This window comes from Cornus florida, unplaced genomic scaffold, assembly GCF_030987335.1.
Source record: "Cornus florida cultivar Cherokee Brave unplaced genomic scaffold, ASM3098733v1 CherokeeBrave_3.0.0_Hap2_Chr04, whole genome shotgun sequence".
Classification (NCBI taxonomy): Eukaryota; Viridiplantae; Streptophyta; class Magnoliopsida; order Cornales; family Cornaceae; genus Cornus; species Cornus florida.
Window position 1 is genome coordinate 90,948,607 of NW_026775574.1, and position 18,735 is coordinate 90,967,341.

Here is an 18,735-nt window from a genome sequence, read left to right on the forward strand (position 1 = left end):
AAGAATTGCAGTCCAACAATAACTTTATCATTGATAGAGTTTTAATTAACTTAAGCTTTCATTTTCCATCATATATGAATGAAATAAATAATAGTTTGTAAGTTCTAAAATAATTGAAAATTCCATCATTTTTTTAATATACATGCTACTAATTACTTTTTTTATTATTATTTTACCATTTTTATAAAATAATAACAATTTAGGTATGTAAAATTTAACTTAACATTTTCCTACAATTTTCTTGAATAAATTTTCATCTTAATCAAATACAGAAAATCAATTTTTTTTTCATTTTTCATTTCTTTTTCATTCTTGTCAAACGATGCTTGGGATTTGTTCTTCATTCAAAATCCTTTCACTTATGAAATATGACAGAACTCTCAATGCTCTAATTTTCTTTTTTCTTTTAATTTTCTTAATTTCAAACTAATTACGAGATAAATTATGTTTCTTTTCTCTTTCCCCTCCATTCCTTTCCCACTTTTATAATTCGAAATATGTTCATTCAAAATTCTTTCTCTCCCCTTTTCTTTTTAATTGTTCACTCTCTATCTCTCTCGTTTTGAACTTTCAACCACATGATTATTTTTGTATAATTCAAAACGTAATTTAAATGAGTAATTCGAATCAATAAAAAAGTTGGTATTCTCTCACCCAAAAGTGTGACTAACATAAATTATAAGACCGACCTAAGTCGTTATTGAATAAGATAAATTTCATACTAGGCATACCTTATTCAACGGATGATATGTTGCAACCGTGAGTAACACAATTTTAACTCCCCCTATTAAAAAGGACCAAATGATCCTAAGTGACGATCCTATTACATACTCCCTCCGTTTTAAAATAAGTGTTATTGTTTTCTTTTTTGTTTATCCCAAAATAAGTGTACATTTTCCTTTTTCAAATAATATATTTCATATCTTTCCATATATATCCTTTGAATATAAAATTTTAAACTTGAATATTCAAAATTTAAAAGGACAAGTTAATAATTTTTTTGTTCCAAAATAAGTGTACATTTTCCTTTTTCAAATAATATATTTCATATATTTCCATATATGTTCTTTGAATTTAAATTTTCAAACTTAAATATTCAAAACTTAAAAAGGTAATTTAATAATTTTTCAGACAGCCATATCCACATGTCTCATTACTACTCGCCATAAATGACACTCTAATTGAGACGGAAGGAGTATATATTATTAGTAAAAATTATCGGAAACAGAATTAACAAACTAAAGAAGGTAAAGTGCATGTAAAACAAACAAGCCCAATACAGTCCTACAACGAAACAAACTCCCTTTGGAGTGCCTCATACAAATTAAATTGATCATATTTCAATCCGTAAAAAAAGATCAAGTTTGTTGTTAACATAATTTTCTTGTATTATTTTCATAGATCAGTTGAGTTGGTGAACCAAGAAAAAAAAAAATTAAAGATGGCAAATGAGATTGATCAGAGAGATGATGAAAGATCTGCAAAAATGAAAGAGCTCAACGATTGGCTTCCAATCACATCTAATAGGACTGCAAAGTGGTGGTTCTCCGCCTTCCACAATGTCACTGCCATGGTTGGTGCCGGTGTGCTCGGCCTCCCTTATGCCATGTCTCAGCTTGGATGGTATGCTATTTATATATATATATATATATATATATATATATATGTGTGTGTGTGTTAACATATAGATATAGTATAGGAAATAGGAAGTACAGATCAAGCAGCATCCTGTTGTACAGCATGAGACGATTGTGATCGTTCAACCTTTGATTTTTTTTTTTTTTTTTTTTTGGCACTGTCTCACTTTTCTCAACATGTTTCTATTGATTTTTAACGAATTTTGGTTAATTTATGAATATACAATAGGGATAAGGGATTTCATAGGGAAATTTAGAGTTCACGTGTTGTTATACCTTCACTATTGGTATGCGATCATAAAATATGTAAAAGTTATTTAAACAAACATGATCGAACAATTTGATATAAACCGCAATATTTGATATCATATTGTAAGTTCTAAGTTCATATGGGTTTTTTTTTTTTTTTTTTTTTTTTTTTTTTTTTTTTTTTTGTTGTTGTTGTTGTTGATATAAACCAATATTTGATATCATACTGTAATGATACTATTACGTAATTAATGGCTTATATTTAAAACCAGGAAAATTGTATGTAACTATGATTTTGAGCAATTTATTGAACTGGGTTATGGTGTAATAGTGTCTTAATAGTGTACTTTATAATTTGTACTTACACATACCTTTTTAATTTATTATTTTGAGAAATGTATACAAATATATTTTTAATTTATAATTTTGAGCAATTTATACACATACCTTCATACTTTATAATTTTATGTATTGAATACTTAGTAATTGGGGAGTTAGGGTATGTTTTTGGTGAGTTTAGAAGCTGAAATTTGTGAAAAGGGAAAATTGGACAAAAAAAAAAAGTGTTATTTTGAATAAATTTTGAGCAATTTATTGAATAGGATTTAATTATAAGTCCGTACACAATGTTTCAGGGGTCCTGGTGTGACTGTAATGATTTTGTCATGGATCATCACTCTATACACCCTGTGGCAAATGGTGGAGATGCATGAAATGGTGCCCGGAAAGCGGTTCGACAGGTACCATGAATTAGGGCAGCATGCATTTGGTGAGAAGCTAGGTCTATGGGTGGTGGTGCCACAACAGTTGACGGTGGAAATTGGTGTGAACATAGTGTACATGGTGACTGGCGGCAAATCGCTCAAGAAGTTCCATGACACAGTGTGCCCTAGCTGCCAACCCATCAGAACCACATACTTCATCCTCATCTTTGCCAGTGTTCACCTCGTTCTCTCTCATCTTCCCAGTTTCAACTCCATCACTGTTATCTCTGTTGCTGCTGCTGTCATGTCCTTGAGGTAATATTTTATTTGCTTCTTTTTGTTCACTTTTGCATGCTAATTAAATCTTGGGGATTATATAGGTTATGTTATTATCACTCATGTACATGTTGTTCGATAATCCGGGGTGTCCTTGCGTCGACTAATCTACAGGACGCGTGCAAGGCGCCCCGACACAGATCAAATCAAATGAGCTTGGTCCCTAAGGAATTATTTGCACTTCCTGAGACCTCACGAGGCATCAGGTCTCAAGTCTTTTTTAACTAGACCAACTCAAAATTTAGACACACATTTGTTTATATATGTTTGTGTGAATTTTATGGTAAACTCAAGTATATTCAATCTCTTAGGCTTCTTTGGATGTTTTACATTCAAGACAATATTAGCACAATTAGAGTACAAAATAAAATTCACGGTAATCCTATTGCGTGTAAGGTTGTGTAGATCTGACTCTCCTGATCTCACAATAGTAAGAGTCTCATACAGTTAGTTTACCCTTAAACCTAAATCTAGAATTATTGTATTTTTTTTTTATTTATTTCCTTAGGCTTGTTTGGATGTTTTTCTTTGGTCTATTAGCATTTTGCTTGTTTGCTTATGCTCATGGTTTGCTAGCTAGTTATATATATAGTTTTTTTTTTTATTTGATTTAATTTTATTTTGGCCTCTTTAATACATTTTACTTGCTAGGAAAGAAACAAAATCATGGTATAATTAATAATATCTAATGTTGGGTTATTGTGTTAATTAATCATCTTATATATGCTTGCATGACTTTTATTTACATGTAACTATGCATGGAGACCAAAATTACAGTACACTAGCTGTTCTCGATCACTATATCAAAATATAAATGTCATGGTAAACTCTTGTATATTAAATTATTGGTGTGCATGTTTTAGTCATCCTATATGTGTTTGTATAACCTATACATTAAACTATATAAAGCAGAATCACAGTACACTGTTCTCATTGTGTGAAATAAAATTCATTGTAAATTCAAGTATTATTATATCATGGGGTGCATGCTTAATTAATTTACTCATGCTATACATGCTTGTATACAAATGGCCTATACATATATATAAATATATAAGAATCATGCTATAGGTCAAGTGTGTGTCTATATATATATATATATTCTTTTTCCCAAATAAAATTTCATTAACTCAAGTATATATATAAAATCTACTCTTGAATTGCACTTGGCCTAAAAGGGCTTGTTTGTTGCATAAGGACTTGCTTATACATCTTTCTATTCAACACTACTTACCCAATTTACCTATATATATATAATATAATACAGGGCAAACTCAAGTATATATACTAAGTAAATTTCATTAACTCAAGTACATATATATATATATATATTTGAAAATAGAAAGGAAAAAAAAAAAGTGTGTGTTTGTGTGTGTATATATATATATATATTAAATCTACTCTCCAATGGAACTTGGCCTAAAAGGGTTCTTAGTTTCATAAGAGCATCTCCATCTCCAGTAGTCTGTTAAAATTCACGTTCTTTCATTGTTTTACAGTTATTCAACTATAGCTTGGGTAGCTTCCATCCACAGAGGGGTTCTACCAGATGTGCAGTACACCCCAAGGGCATCAACACAGGCAGGAAGAGTGTTCCAATTCTTGAGTGGCCTGGGAGACGTTGCGTTCGCCTTTGCCGGTCACAACGTGGTCTTGGAGATCCAGGCAACAATACCTTCCACACCCGAGAATCCATCCAAGAAGCCTATGTGGAAAGGCGTGGTGGTGGCGTACGTGGTGGTGGCCTTGTGTTACTGGCCAGTCAGTATGATTGGTTACTGGATATTTGGGAACAAAGTGGAGGACAATGTCCTCATTTCACTAGAGAAACCTGCTTGGCTTGTTGCAGCTGCTAACATGTTTGTTGTCATCCATGTCATTGGCAGCTACCAAGTATTTACCACCGTTCACTATTTTTAAGTCGTTTCGTTTGTTTATTCTCTCTTAATTTGCTTCGTGTTGTATATATACATATATATATATATATATATATATAGGTTTTTGCACAGCCAGTTTTCGACATGGTTGAATCTTTTCTGGTGCTGCAAATGAATTTCAAGCCGAGTAAAATGCTACGCTTTATAACGCGCACCATTTATGTTTGTAAGCACTTTAAAACTTAATTTTGCTTGATTGTGTGTTAGTTGTATCATTCTTGTGCAATTTCGTCAAGTATAAGTGTTGTTTTATTTGATAATCGAAATCACTTTTAATTACATTATTTTGTGGATTTTGTTTTTGGATATTGCAGTGTTCACAATGATCATTGGCATGACATTCCCTTTCTTTGGTGGCCTTCTAGGCTTCTTTGGAGGCTTTGCTTTTGCTCCAACATCATATTATGTAAGCTTAAACACTTCCTTTGTGTGTGTGTGTGTGTGTGTGTGAAACTATGAAGCATATACTAAGTCTTGAATGTAATCATTGTGTAGCTTCCTTGTATCATTTGGCTTGCCATCTACAAACCTAAAAGGTTTGGCCTTTCTTGGTTCGCAAATTGGGTATGTATACATGAAAATATTTTCATTGCTAGTTTTCATATATGCTCTTCTTCTTCACTATACTTCTTGTGTGTGTGTGTGTGTGTTTTTGTGGCTAAGCTTAAAAGCTTGTAACCTAATATTTGTTCTCACAATTACAGATATGCATCATACTTGGAGTCTTATTGACGGTTTTAGCACCTATCGGTGCGTTGAGGCAGATCATATTGCAAGCCAAGGAGTACCAGTTCTACTCTTGATCATCCTCACAAACATGAGGGACGTCCTTCCTTATATATATATAATATGTATAAATATAGCCTCTTTTTTTTCTTCTCTTTTTTTCCGAAGAAAAAGGCGTAGAAACGGAACGATTTGATTTTAGAAATCCTTGATTAATTTTATAATCTGTAGTGTTCTTAGTTTAATAAATTCTGCGAATGCCTATTTATCTATTTGCATAATTGCATTGCTTACTTTTCTGGCAAGCTATAAAATTTAGTTGCATGAAAGAAAAAGAAAAAAAAACATGACAATTTGTTATATTTAGCTTTTGAATGTATATATAAATTTAGAATTCAAGAAAAATAAAAGAAAATACATCAAGAATTCAATGGTATTTTTTTTTTTTTTTTCGGTAAGGATGAATAAATGAGGAGAAATAATTCACAAATGTAATTGGGGCATACCCAAGCCCTACATTAGAGGCCCAAGGCCACAACATCAGTTCAGGCCGAAAAAAGAGCCCAAATAGGCTTTAAGAGAAGAACAAAGACAAAATACAAAAATGAGTCGTCCAAACAAGCCCTTAAATTCAAAATAACGAACCCTAACCAGTACCAAACTGTAACAGAGTAGGGGCATGGTTATCAACAATTTGCAAGCTTCTGACTACTCTTGGGGAAATGATGGTGGGGGTTGGTTTTTCTCTTTTAGATGACAAATAAGATCGTCCTGAGTACTAAAAAGTGTATCATGCCAAATCTAACTAGGGTTCGCAGTGGTGGAGGAACTAGATCGAAAAAAAGATGGATTAAGATATCTAATGAATGGAATTGAGATCCTATATTTGGAGTTTCATTTTGTATACTATATGGATGATCCGATCGTTTTGTATATTATATGGATGATCCGATCAGCAAGGACTATGATTGCGAAAAATAATCAACTTAAATTCGGGACTACCATTCGAAATCTTAGTGAAACACTGATTTGTTATCTCGTGTCAGCTTTTTGTTCAACTTAGTTTCCACGTGCAAAATATAATGGGGCTTTTTTCTCCAAAATCATTAGCAGGCTGACACTAAATTAAATACGCAACACAACGTTTTTTCACAGAAATCAGTAGGGAATTTGAAAACTGTAGTCTAAAGCTGTTTTTATATGAAAACATTTTAGAAACAGTAAACAAGTATGAGCAGAACCATCTAAACAGACATAAAGATATTTTTAGTCCTAGTGATTAGGGATTTTTCTGATCAGTGTATGTATGAGAATTGATTTTGTGCCTACTTTGTTTTTTTGCTTTGTGTTGGTAAGTGATATAATCAATTAGGTTGGAAGAGATGATGAAGGAATCATTGAGGAGATTTAAGCCACTAGAAATAATGGAGTGTACAATACATATCATTTTCTAAACTTAAGAACAAGGGGCGGCAAAAAGAAGAAAAGAAAAGAAAAAAAGTTCCAAAAACCCTTCTGCTATACAAATAAGTTCGGGAAATCGGTTTAAGAATCATTTTCCTTCCTCCAAACTGTACCATTTTCTTAAAGAATAAGGAGGAAAAGAGCAAGAGACTAATTTTGCTAGCAATCAACCACTATTAGAGTAAATCCAAACTCAATTCAATACATTGTAGCATAAACCTGGGCCAAACAACAAGTGTATTTGAGTCATTGTAAAAGTAATCATCTCATACTAATGGAAGCAACAAAAAGGACAAGCACAGATAAAATTGATCAACATAGCCTGTTTAATATTAACTGCCAAAACCCTAGTATATCTAAACTGTACCTAGCTGCTACATACTGTCTCCCTGCAATTTTCAAGGAAGGCTCTATGCTACCTCAGTACATTTAAACTTTAAACCCTCAAGTTACAGATGGATTTCTTTCCATGCTGGAGCCGGTAAGTGGCATGGCGGTCCTACATCACCATCCCTCCATCAATGGTGAAAACCTGCAATAAGGCAGTAAACATATTTGAAGACTTCCTCTTAAACAGTAAAACTGTGGCTATTTTCCCAAATATTTAGAAGGGAAAATCAGATTATGTACCTGTCCGGTAATGTAATTAGCAGCAGGATTAAGTGCCAAGAATTCCACTAGTCCAGCAACTTCTTCGGGTTGACCATATCGCCCTGTTATTAAAATCTGAATGAGTGAGCACTCGCTACATTTGTAAAAGCGCTGATCCCAGAATCTATTTTAGTTTGATCCAAACAAATAAAGGAGAGTTCGCACTATCCAAGCTTGATCGTTCTCCAAGAGCCTTCAACAATAATGTTCAAGTCTTTGGAACTTCTAAATGCAATTCCAGTGAAATTTCCTATAATTCACCACCAAGCACTAGCTTGAGTGGTATCTCCTCCACCTCTTGGGGATGAGACAAATTGGGTGTGTATGTCTTACCTAGCAAAAATAAATAAAAATAATGCCTATAGTTCTGCATCCTCACCCAAGGGGATGGTCTGCAAGATTTTCTTTTCAATGTCCTCTCCAAGCTTGGCAGTCATATCGGATGCAATAAAACCTGGAGCCACAGCATTAACCTACGAAAACAGAAATCTTTAATATACTGCATTAAACCCTGGGGGTATGGCACTAACTTGTCAAAACATGCTCTAATTAAAAGATTGTTTTAATATGCATTAAGAATGTCTTAAGATTTGTCTTGCCTTTCGAAGGAACAAGCACCAAGCCAAAACACTTACATTTATATTCCTGCTTGCATATTCCTTTGCCACACTCTTAGTAAGGCCAATAACTCCTGCTTTGGCTGCACTGTAATTTGCTTGCCCAACATTGCCAACCAAACCAACGACTGACGCAATATTGATAATTTTTCCCTGCAATACTGAGAGTAGCCTGAGAGGATATAGAAGCAAAGGAATATTTAAAATTTAAACAAAAATCCAATTGGAGGTTTTAAAAATCTGAACTTGGTCAACTGTAAATATAGAAGGATTGATGATTAATCTTTGAGTAATGCTACAATGCCCAATCGGTTTTTGTGCGACTCCAATAGATAGAGTCCAACACTGTGTTAGGTAATAGATAAGATACACTCGGTCACCCTTTAAAGTGTTTCTATCAATGATTGTCACATCAGTGGCAACAAAAACCAATTGACAAGTTTATCCTTTTCCTTTATCTTTATAAGATACACTCACTAGGAAGCACGGATACTCCAAAATGGACGAAGAATCCGTGTTCGACACGTGTTGGACACGGACACGCATCGGACACGCCCCGACACGTGTCGGACACGCCAAAAAATGTGTCTGGAATTTTTTATTTTTTTTTTATTTTCGGACACGGCACGGACACTCCGCGGACATGGCGTAGACACTCCGTGGACACAGACATGGCATGGACACTTATGGAATTTTTTTTTTTTTTTTTTTTTAAATGCTGATATGTTCTATTTTTTGTTTTGTACTACCCTTTTGGTATTGTAAATGGTACAAGTCCTAGGTCAAATGATGGATGGGAATAGATGATAGTACACTGACTTGTTTTTGTATCTTTTTTGAGGACTAGCCTTCAGGTTTTTGTGAATGTTAAGTGCTAACAGTAAAGTCCTGAATGTTAAACATTCATGAATGTTAATAGTCCTTTCTGTCTATGCTTTTGTATTTGGAGTAAAGTTGTAATGATGATTAAATGATACTAATTATTATTCTATGTCTTGTTTTTTATTTGGTTTTATAACTCTGCAACATTGTTTTTTTATTGTTTATTAATTATGAGTTATGATTTGTGGTTTTTTTTCATTGTGAAGTTGATGAAAAATAGTAACACTCAGTAATTTTTAAAGTACTACATCATATATATATATATATATATATATATATATATATATATATATATATACAATATTCACCGTGTCCCCCCATGTACGTGTCCTAATTTTTTTGGATTTGCCGTGTCGCCGTGTCGGCGTCGTGTCGTATCCGTGTCCATGCTTCTTAGCACTCGGTCACCCGTTAAAGTGGTTTCTATTAATGATTGTCACATCAGTGGCAACAAAAACCGGTTGATAAGTTTATCTTTTTCCTTAATCTTTATAATGTTTGGTAGGGATATTTCATCTTTCCAATATTAGCCTAAGTCTCAGAGATGCTTCTCTTTGAGGCACCAACCTACCACTGTACTCCATCTAGTTCATGTAAGTTGAGGCTGAAAGTTCATCTATAACATGAAGATGACAAACGGCAGCCCAAATTTTCTTCTAAAGAACCGTTTTGAGCAATAACTGACAAAAGAGCAGTCATGAGAAAGAGAATTGTGGGTAGGGAGGGAGAGGGGGAACAACCATGGGTAACCCCTTAAGGTTTGTGAAGGCACTGACCCTGTTGTAGATTCAAACAGATCTATCAGGCTTCCCATTTACATTGCCATGCAGAATTCACCAACGATGGGGCAATCTTTTTAGATGAATCTTCTAGGAAGTATGACACACACTCCTCTAGGAGGTGTCATGGCGGTGTAGGACACATGTCAAACACGGACACTCATCGAACATGCCCAGACACATGTCGGACAGCTAGAAGAGTCCTGAAATTTGAATATATATATATATATATATATATATTTCTGGTTAAACACAGTGGGGATGCGTTAAAGATACGTTGGAGACACTTTCAGGACATGGAAGGGTAGCTTTTCAATTATTACTATTAAAAAAAAAAAAAAAAAAAAAAAAGGTTCTAATGCAATTTTATAACTTATCATGGGTTAATAGTAAAGCAACATTTTTTTTTATAACTGGGTTAATGGTAAAACAACATAAAGTTCTGTAGAAACAAAAACAACACTCATCCAACTTTATGTTCCAAATTTGTGATTACAATCAAAATAATTTGGATAAAATGAACAAAAATCAAAATTTCCTATATATAATTATATTATATTTTTATTTTATGGTCGTATCCCTGTCTCTGTCCTATTTTTATTAGATCTGCCATATTGCCATGTCCATACTGTTTTGCGCCTGTATTCTGTGTCCATACAGTGCTGCATAAATCATCTTTTCTAGATTCAGGTTATAGAACTCATCACAAATACATCCAACAAAATGACATCTAATTGAATGACAAGTCCAACTCAGTTACACTTCAAGAATATTGGGTGTATAATCGGTAAAATAATCAACATCAGCAATATAATCCAACATAAGGAGAGTTCCAATACAGAAGCATGCGAATAGCACAGACTGGGTAACTCAACTTGGGAGGCAATGGCAAGGGGAAGCATTGATTGAGATGTGAAAGTTAGTCAAATACCAATTCAAGTGGAGATTTTTTATAGAGTTTTTAAGCTGTTTCAAATTTTAAAAAGTGGCTTACAAAGCCTGATAGAGCATGTGATAAATAAAATGGGTGTAAAATATACTATAGGGTATTTCCATAACAAAAATGATGATTTACCTATTCAACCAGATCATTCTCATGTTAAAAGCTTACAGTGAGTTTTCAACACTCCAACCCCGAAATTGAAGCAATATAAGAAGGCTCAGAATTAAAGAACCATGTAAACCAAATTAGAAAAATGTCAGATGGGTAAGGGCTGAAGGTGAGAGCATAATCATAAATTATAAATACCATGAAGCTGTAATTTATGATGAATTTAGTAAAGAATCATGTAAACCAAATTAGAAAAATGTCAGATGGGTAAGGGCTGAAGGTGAGAGCATAATCATGAAATATAAATAAGATGAAGCTGGAATTTATGATGAATTTAGAATCTATGGCTCTAAAGTACAAAATTCATGTCACTCTGAATGTACACAATCAGTATCCACAACTTCAATTGTAAGATTCTATAATGCCCAAACAGTTATCAGTATTTCTTTAAGTTTCCTTTTTTGTATTAGTTTGGTTTTCACAATCATTTCTAGTTATCCAATGCAAAAAAACTAACTAATAGGAATCAGCTAATAGAACTCTTTTTAATATATATATATATATTTACCACCAGCTGGTGTCATTTTATAACCAATACCACAGGTCACCAAATATTCTCTTACGGCAGGATCCATGTTCTTTTGACCAGCACTGTGATTTACGAGTACCATAAGTTGTTTTCATTGCACATCACCAAGTAAAAATTCCATATGAAAATGTTTGATATCTGTTGATTCAATTTTACTTCCGTAAATTATAAGTTTTAATTTATAAATGTGATGACCATCCATAACAAACTCAAGGATATATTATAAATGTATATGAACTATAATATACACCAATATTATATAGGAGATAATATTCACACTCTATTTTTCTCCACTTGCAATCCACTTACTTTTTTAAAATTGAGAAAAAAAAAAAGAAAAAAAAATGACATGATTGCCCTTAAAAAGTATACCCACTCCACAATTATTACAAAAATTACTCTTCCACTTGTCCTTCAAAAATACAACCACACTCCATAAGACTACAAAAAAGTACCCTCACAGTTCACTTTTGGGAAGTAATGTTGTCGTTTCACGTAATAAAATAATCAAAGTGGAGTACAATGAATAAAAGTGGAGTATGAATATCATGTTCTATGTTTATCAAACTTTCATTTGTTGCCAAAAGAGAGTATATTGACAAAATGCTTCAGTTGTGATTAGGGTGTGGAATGGATATTAGTATAGTAACTTGTGTGAGAGATGATATGGTGAATTTACCTTTTTCTTTTTCATCATAACCTTGGTTGCAGCCTGAAACAAGAACAACAATCATGGTTACACAAATCGGAAATCTCAAAGTTAACTCCTACAAATGCTAATTGATTGGATCATACATTGTACAGACCTGTGTGCAAAGAAACACTCCAGTAAGATTCAAATCAATAACCTCCTGCCATTGGGACTTTTTCATTCTCATCAATAAACCATCCCGTGTGATTCCTAAAACCATTGTGAAAAAGTTAGTGGAAGGTAGCACAAGAGTCCAATGATAAACATCATAAGTGCTACTAACCTGCATTATTTACCAATATATCAATAGTTCCCCATTGATCAATCACCTGCAGGTACGGGAACCAGATTAGCCATATTGCAAGAATCAAATGTAATAAAATCAACAATTAATTTCTATCATCACAAGAAAATTTAGCTCACCGTTTTAATCATTGATTCCGCGCCATCTTCTTTTGAAACATCACCCCCGAACGTAAGAGCTTGGCCGCCACAAGCCTCAATCTACAAAATGAATTGAATAGGTTTATATATTGTAGCCAACATGACTAAATGAAAGTGGCTCTGAAAAAAGAATATGATATATCATAAACACATGCATAAAAGCAACATCTATAAGCACATTCTGACATAAATAGAATGATGTAGAGCGAAGTTTCACTGATTAAGATTTTTTATCAGGATTTTTGGACAAACTTTAATAATATGTTGATAGACTACCAATTGAGCCAAAGCTTAAGTGGTTAAGATCCTCACGTGGAACTCCGTCTTGCACAGAGGGGCAAGCAAAAAGACCAAATGAAGGAAAGCACAAAGAGGGAAACAGAAAGGGGAACAAAAGCAAATGAGGAAACTTTAACTTACAACCTCCTAGAATAAGGCTCTGATACCAAGTTAAATTATTGATTGCCCTCAAATCTCTAACTGTCAAGGAATGAACCCAACAATGTATATTAAGCTGCAATATCTATTAGGTATGAGGGATTAAAAATAGAATGAAGGGAAGGCAGGAGAGAGAGAATATATCCCAAGGAAAAGGAAAAGGTCTTCTCCTCCTTTGTATGGTGGAGTAGGAAGGAAAGGAGGGAAAGAAAGTGGTGTTTCATTATTTTATCAATATACCCTATTAAAGGGTAAAAAATGTGAGAAAAGGGAGTCTTTATTCTTCCCTTCCCTTCCACTTTTGGGTGAGGCCTTCCTTGCTCTCTTCCCTTGCCTTCACTTTTTTCTCAGACCAAACAATTGAAAGAATATCCATTCCTCCCTTTCCTCCCTCTCTCTATTCCCTCCTACCAGACGGAGTATAAAATATAATCAAAGCGCTGCGATCACTTTCCGGAGATCAACATGCAGACTAAAACTTTGATGCAATTAATCCTTAAAACTAGTTGAAAAACTCCCCAAACTGATTTGCTTCAGTAAGTACCATAAAATATCCAGGATCCGGTGTGCATTGGATATGCCCCAACTCTTGTATTAGATGGAACCAAAATACAAATCCCTCCAAAATTATCAACTCGCTCTTTTTTCTGAAAAATATGAGGAACTGTGAGGTGCAAGGAGCAACAACGTTGGAATTTAACAATAAAAGTTCTGATTTGTTAGAAAGTCACATGAGATTTGATCTAAGATATCTGAAAATCCTAAGGACAAATTGTAATTTCAGTTTGACTGCAAGAGAGAAGACATTCACATGAGGCAGGGGTTTCTGGTGAGGTTCCAAAAAAGGTTAGATGTGGGTATTTGGAATGTTAATGAGAATGTCAAAATTCTTTCAACAAGATTGCAAGAGAAATTCCCCCCAGGACGTAGCGGCGATGGATAGGACGTGGGCCAAAATTCCCAGAGATCCTCACATTGAAAACCGCGAGTCTTGACTTAAATTGGTGTGCTTGGCATGGGGCCACCTTGCACACCCTGGGTTTACCTTGCAGCCACAAGTCCAAAGGGCTGGTGGTTGGAAGGGTTCCACCCCATAAAAAAATAATAATAAATAAATAAATTGCAAGAGAAAGGGTATTGACAGATTTTCAAGATGATAGTCCAATCCCATAGGATCTAGTCTGTATCTGAAAAGTTTAAGGTAGAAGGAAAAAATCTTTTAGTAATACACATTTGGTGAGAACAGGATCTTGGTGTGGTTTTAAGAACATAGTTCCAACTCATCATTTCAAGTTAGAGAAGCTCAGAAGCCCTTTAACAATCTGGATGTGTCAGCAAAAAAGATTGTTTCTAAGTGTCTTTAAGAGGTTGAGAACAAATTATTCAAAGATAATAACAAAAAGTCTTATTGTTAGTAGGAATAAGTCCGATATCCATGAATGAAAGGCATTCAGTGCTTGGCCTTCTGCAGATCTTCTTCTGTAGTAAAATGCATGTAGTGGACTTGATCCATTGACAAGGCAGAAAAACTTTACTATGTATATCAATTATCCTTGAGTCAGAAAAATGTTGTCCATTCTGGCTGAATAAAAACTTCCTTCATTTTAAAATATTAAGAATGAAAATTACTTCCTTCTTTCCTTATGCATCCATTTTCCACAAATTTGTATTTATTTAAATACAGATGGTCATATATTTCTAGAATAATAATACTTCAATTAAAAGAATATCTTAGCTGAAGATTAGAGACTCAAGAAGATCGTTGCATATGCATTGGGAATATATCCAAAAACCAATATGCATTTACTGGAAAAAAAAAAAAAAAAAGAGACCATTATACTGAAAAATAGTGGGCAAATTAACTGTCTACTGCAGGGGGTGAAAACAGTTGAAGTCTCTGCAGTTCAACACATAATACTGTTAAATACTTTGTGTAATAATTTACAAGATGGCAAAGCACACCTGTTTGCAAACTTCTTCAGCCTCCTTTGATGACCTAGCATAGTTTACAAGAACCTGTAAAAGCACAGGGAGCCCCACAAATATCAAGGCTGAGCTTGAAGATTACATAGGATATTTCACATCTAGGACATGTATATATGCAAAACTATAACAAGATTGAGAAATACAGCAATATCTATTTCTGATGCATAACAAAATGATATATTTAAAAGAAGAGACAAGGCAAACACAGAACATAAATGATTGCTTTTATCCATTACTCACCAAAACAGTTTGCAGCATAACTTGGTATAATATAACAAAATGCCTCATTTTCCCATATAATGTGGAGGTAACCAGGTAGAATCATTATAAGAATAAGTTTCACAGATCAGCAATGAAATAACTGTGCTCGCTATATACAGATGCATAACATCAAATTATAGTATTCTAATGTCAGAGCTTTGTAAGGATCTGCCTGTGTTCAATGAATACCCATAAAAAGTTAATAATTAACAAAATGGCTTATGTTACAAATTTGGTGTGGCAGTAGAAAATTTCTTATGTATCCATTCACTAGGCCTAAAAAAGAAGAATACATTTTAACTGGATCATGTCTATAACTTGACCTTTTATAATGGATTTCAATCTTTACTAAGTCCCGAACCATAAGAAACAAGGAGAACAACACAGTTGGTTCCTCAAAACCTCCATATATTTGTAGATTGTACGACCGAAAAGGCTCAGATTTCCTTGCTGCATAAAACTACCATAGAGATCTCAATGTTTTGATAAAGTGAACAAATGACATCCTGAAGCTCTAACTGGAAAAGCTTAAAATGCATCTATTTAGCAAGGATGATAAAGTACTAATTGGTTTAAGTATTCACCTAATGACCACATGGAAGAATGAGCTGCCCCAACCATTAAAAGGAAAACCCAGCCAACTCTAACAACCCTATTTGGGCAAGTATGTCCCAAAGTCATCTAAATGCCCTTGTGAAGGCCATCAACAATATATCATTGCCAGTAACAAGTACATTTATCTAACACATGTTTTCTCTTTTCTATTTCTTTTTAAATAAAAAAGAGTAAAATTACCAAAGTCATCGCTAAATTCAAATGCCCCCACCTAAACTAGCTAACCAAAAACAACACATTGGCAAAACAAAAGTATAAGAGTGAATATTTGTCATCGATTGTTTGAGTGCAATTGAGTAGAGAGTAGAATTCACTGACTTTACATCCAGCTTTCCCCAAAGTTAATGCAATTGCCCTGCCAATTCCTCTAGAAGCTCCAGTGACAACAACAACAGGGGCTTCAACATTCTGAGCAGCGTCAACACCTGCTTGTTCAACGGCTGCAACCTGAGCCCTCACACCTGTATATGCCATTTTTCTTAATTAATTCACGCAATCTCCTAAGTATGATCATACACAAACATATATACATATAAGGTACATAGATGCTTTATCCCCACTATCATTTTATGATTTCTCAGATCAATATCCCATAGTGGAAGTTGGTCAATACAGTCAGACACCACAATGAACTAAAATTTCCAAGGGATGTAACTTTCTCAGTTCATGGGTGTCTTCATTGAGACACGAACCTCATTTTCAAGACATTAATCAATTCCCACAAAATTACAGCTAAAAGTAGATCACTTTAAAATTGATTATAAGAACTTTGAAGAAGCAAATTATCTAGTGATGCATTTTCATAGACAATTCAGATTATCTAGTGTTGCATTTTCATAGACAATTCAGATTCAATAAACAAGTGAACTGAAACAACAAGCAAGATTAAGTTCATCTACATATATATGCATAGAGACAAAAACACACACACATGTCTATTAATAGTATATGGATGTAGAAAATACCGGAAGAAGCAGAGGAAGAGGACCATCGGCATTGCAAGGCAGGGTTTGATTGGATAGGGGAGTGAACACCAAAAGAAACCAAAGATGGACGGTGGATATGAGAGATTTGTCGACAAAGTGGTCCGCCGGAAAATGCGATTCTCGCCGGAGATGCGACTGAATTGAAAGCCACAGCAGCTGATGAAGCCATTGAAGTACTCCGAACTTTGAAAGCTAAAGAAGATGAAAAGAGGGAACGGAGAAAGGTCGCCAGATAATTTTATATATATATATATATATATAGAGAGAGAGAGAGAGAGAGAGAGAGAGAGGTTGTTTTTGTTCCCCGACGATGAAACCCCAAAGTAGGGTCGGATCTGGTGATTTTGGTGGAAAGGATCGAAGGTAGCACTCGACTTCACTGTCCCTCGTTTGGGTGAAAAGAAAACTACTTTTTTTTTTTTTTTCTTTTTTCAAAAAATAAGATAACTTTTTTATTACTATTATTTTGGGTTCAGTTAAAGTATATAATTTTGAGTTTTATTTTTCGCATTCTCATATTAATTTCTAGGATGGTCTTAAATTAGGGGTATAAAAGACACTATCATTGATCTAATCATCTAACAAGACCTTATCAGGTCATTAAACCTCAAAATGTAGCCATCAGTATAAGCAAAACCTTGACACTACGCCAAGTCATCAAACCTCAAGGGCATAGCCCTCTAACCGGAACAAAACTTCAGCATTTTGCTAGGTTATTAAATCACATAACACATTCCCTGGTGACCTAATCTAAACAAAACCCTAATAGCATCTTAGGCCAATTTTGTGCACTCACAATTTTGTTTTGAGACACTTAAAAGGTTTTTGGATTAAAGGATGAGAAATCAAAGCTTGTTTAGCTTTACTTATATGCGGACGGAACCCTTAGCTTTAATCTTTGGGTCCCTCGTATATATATATAAATGAATTGTTTGCTAATTAAAATAAAGTAAGAGGCTATGTCTAATGGATCTTGTATCAATTTTAATTATTTAGTCTCATAAATAATATGTCTCAATTCTAGTTTTGAATTAAAAATTTATGTAGGAAAAAGAAAATTAAAAATGTATGTGATACAATTAATTTTTATTGAGTAATGATAGAGGAATCGAAAAGAAATCCCGAATTAACACCGAATTTGATGTGGTTGGTTATACTTATTACGTGTTAAATAATTATTTTTTAAAAACTATTTAAGTAGATGAGGTGAACAAAAAAAAATTATATTAGGGACTTATTCAAGAAAATCATTCGGTGACTTATCATTTTCCATTTTTATTTCATGTGTATACACAAAATATAATCCATAAAGACTACTAATTTTGTAACACTTTTCACTTTCAGAACGGATTAAAAGTTTCCATTTTTCCACAAAAGTGGCCAAGTCTCTTAACACGTTTTATATGGAAAGGACTAAGGAGGCAGCCAATCAAGGCTTAATATTAAATTCTCTCTTATATTTCAATAATTATAAAAGTGTCCCCACTCAAAATCTCAAATAAAAAAATTAATATCTCCACTTGACTTTCATACATTTATTTATGAGTAATACTACTGTCTTTCTTATGAAATTTTTTTTTTTTTTCTTTCATGATTATATACAAATATTGAGGCATGGACTTAACCACTTGAAAGAGGACTAAATAAGGATTGTATACTTAAATTTTTGTTCAAAACTCATTAACAATAAGT

General features: G+C 33.7%; 2 protein-coding genes across 2 annotated transcripts; one reads left to right on the top strand and one right to left on the bottom strand.

The window, feature by feature from the left end:
• The first annotated feature begins 1,459 nt into the window (after window positions 1-1,459).
• LOC132303886 (lysine histidine transporter 2-like) lies at window positions 1,460-5,666 on the top strand. Its single transcript, XM_059801331.1, has 7 exons — window positions 1,460-1,623; window positions 2,522-2,905; window positions 4,426-4,819; window positions 4,924-5,029; window positions 5,178-5,269; window positions 5,359-5,427; window positions 5,568-5,666. Exons 1-7 carry the CDS (start codon window positions 1,487-1,489, stop codon window positions 5,664-5,666), a joined length of 1,281 nt encoding a protein of 426 aa, XP_059657314.1. The 5' UTR covers window positions 1,460-1,486.
• A 1,569-nt stretch (window positions 5,667-7,235) lies between these two features.
• On the bottom strand, window positions 7,236-17,439 carry LOC132303885 (3-oxoacyl-[acyl-carrier-protein] reductase 4-like). The gene is made up of 11 exons (XM_059801330.1): window positions 17,023-17,439; window positions 16,376-16,518; window positions 15,158-15,211; window positions 12,737-12,817; window positions 12,597-12,642; window positions 12,429-12,523; window positions 12,302-12,334; window positions 8,340-8,474; window positions 8,084-8,177; window positions 7,684-7,766; window positions 7,236-7,585 (listed from the first exon to the last, which is right to left on the bottom strand). The coding sequence occupies exons 1-11, from the start codon at window positions 17,210-17,212 to the stop codon at window positions 7,553-7,555; spliced, it is 987 nt and encodes a 328-aa protein (XP_059657313.1). The 5' UTR covers window positions 17,213-17,439; the 3' UTR covers window positions 7,236-7,552.
• Between the last annotated feature and the right edge of the window lie 1,296 nt (window positions 17,440-18,735).